The sequence below is a fragment of the Hydra vulgaris genome, chromosome 14 (genome assembly GCF_038396675.1).
Source record: "Hydra vulgaris chromosome 14, alternate assembly HydraT2T_AEP".
In the NCBI taxonomy this organism is placed as follows: domain Eukaryota; kingdom Metazoa; phylum Cnidaria; class Hydrozoa; order Anthoathecata; family Hydridae; genus Hydra; species Hydra vulgaris.
Window position 1 is genome coordinate 42,842,094 of NC_088933.1, and position 2,369 is coordinate 42,844,462.

Consider the following 2,369-nt stretch of genomic DNA (forward strand, 5'->3'; position numbering starts at 1 on the left):
AAGTATTTTTTACTATAATCGTAAAAAACACTTATGTTTATTGTGTTATTTTGATACTTTTTAAAGCTTTAACATGTTATCTTTTTATTGGCACAAGATTTTTATGAGAATAGTCTAACAATTTATGTTTTTCACTAAGTATCAATAACACACTCTAAACCGGTTCAAATGGGCCCCGGGGCGCATTTCAACTGTGCAGTTAGCATGATTTACGGCAAAACATTTCAGCTTAGTGTCAGTTGAAAAAAGAATAAATTGGCAATATTATAAATGTAGTAACGGGTTTCATAAATATTTTTATTTAAAAAAGGTATTTGCAACGACTTCATTTGCTATTTTTTATTGTAATTTAAAGCAACAGCTATGTATTCGTGTCATTTGTTTACATATATATTTGAATATTGATTATAGTTTGTAATTATTGTGAAAATATGTAAATCTTACTTGATTATAGATTTGGCAATATTTTTTATCAATCCTTATTAAATACAATGTATACATATTATTTAAATATATAATATTGAACTGAATCTAAATGTTAATTTATACTTTGTGTGTTTTTAATTATATTTTTAAAGAGTTTGTAATATATAATTACAAGATTATATATAGCTCTCTATATATTGTAATTATATTAAATATAATTACAATATATAGAGAGTTATATACAGTTACAAAAAAGTTTTAGTGTAAAATGTACATCCTAAGACGTTTTTTTTATAGTTTGATTGAATTGGACTGATTTTATAAGCTTTTTTCTATCAATTCCTCTTGTTTTAGATATGGGGAAATATGTCAGAAAAACAAAAAGGCAGTGTTGGAGTGAGAGGTCTATGTCATCAGCTATTGAGGCTGTAAGAAAGAAAGAAATGGGATTAAAAAAAGCATGAAAGCAATTCAATGTACCACGGAGTACTTTGCAAAGAAGGTGTAGACTTAATTTGAACTTTGTACAAGCCTCATTGAAATCACTTGGATCAGTAAAATGTGTGTTTTCTATTGAAATGGAAAATGAGCTGGTGACTCATATCAAGCAAATGGAAGCTATGCTTTTTGATTTAACCCCTCAAGTTTTGCGTAAAGTTGCCTACCAGTTTGCTAAACTTAATAATCTTCATAAAAGGTTCAGTTCAAAAAGTGAACAACCTGGTGCTAAACGGTTTCATGGATTTATGACTCGACACCCTCAATTATCTGTAAGAACACCAGAGCCAACTTCTGCAACAAGAGCACAGGGCTTTAATCAAGCCAGTGTCGAAAGTTTTTTGATTTATTGCAAGCACTGCAGGAAAAGCATCACTTTTTTCCAGATCGTGTTTATAATGTTGATGAAACAGGCATTACTACTGTTCCAAATAAGTCATCAAAAGTGGTTGCTATTCGTGGAAAGAAACAGGTTGGATGCCTAACTTCTGTTGAGTATGGGCAGTTGGTTACAGTGGAAATCTGCATGAGTGATTCAGGCAATATTTCGCCACCTCTTTTTGTTTTTCCAAGAGTTCACATGAAATCTGAACTAATGGATACTGCACCGCCCAGTTCAATTGCTGTTTGTCACCCATCAGGTTGGATGCAAAGTGATATATCTGTTACTTGGTTCATGCACTTTGTAACTCATGCTAACCCAACAGAGCATGAACCTGTTTTGCTAATATTAGATGGGCATGAAACTCATACTTTAAATCTAAAAGTAATTAATCTAGCTTGTCAAAATAACGTTATTTTATTGTGTCTTCCACCACATTGTAGCCAAAGACTTCAACCTTTAGATGTAGCTTTTATGAAGCCTTTAATGACTTATTATGCACTAGAGATTGAAAATTGGATGAGAAATCATCCTGGACGAGTTGTAACAACTTATCAAATAGCCGAACTGTTTAAAAATAGCTATTTGCGAGCAGCATCTGCTATCACTGCTGTTAATGGTTTCGTTAAGACTGACATTTTCCTGATAAATCGAAATATTTTTACAGACAATGATTTTGCCTCAGCACTTTCAACTGATATTCCTCTGCAGTTGCTCAATAAAAAAATAACGTTGGAAGATGTTTCTGGTCAAATATTAATCTCGCCACAGCAGACTCTAGACATTGCTCAAAATGCTCATTGAGCTTCAGGCCACAAAAGTTGTAACGCCAGTTGTTAATCAAGTTCTGACACAAAGTCTCAACTTTTCAGAGCCAGTTGTTCCACCAACCGTATCAAATAAAAACCAATATTTTCACTTGAAAAAAATTTTCCTATTCCAAAGATTATTACTCCTCGAAAAAAAAAATCATCAGCACAAGGGTTTACTGCTGTTTTGACATGCAGTCCATACAAATATGATTTGGAAGAAAAGCAAAATATAAAGACAATAAAAATGTTAT

The 2,369-nt window shown here is 32.0% G+C and overlaps 1 protein-coding gene across 1 annotated transcript; it reads left to right on the forward strand.

The window, feature by feature from the left end:
- Positions 1-1,004: 1,004 nt before the first annotated feature.
- On the forward strand, positions 1,005-2,110 carry LOC136091146 (uncharacterized). Its single transcript, XM_065818129.1, has 2 exons — positions 1,005-1,260; positions 1,311-2,110. Exons 1-2 carry the CDS (start codon positions 1,005-1,007, stop codon positions 2,108-2,110), a joined length of 1,056 nt encoding a protein of 351 aa, XP_065674201.1.
- Positions 2,111-2,369: the final 259 nt, after the last annotated feature.

Coding starts and splice junctions, on each gene's coding strand:
- LOC136091146 (XM_065818129.1), top strand. CDS start 1,005: ATGGAAAATGAGCTGGTGACTCATATCAAGCAAATGGAAGCTATGCTT. Junction 1,261..1,310: donor TAATCAAGCCAGTGTCGAAA/GTTTTTTGATTT, acceptor ACTTTTTTCCAG/ATCGTGTTTATAATGTTGAT.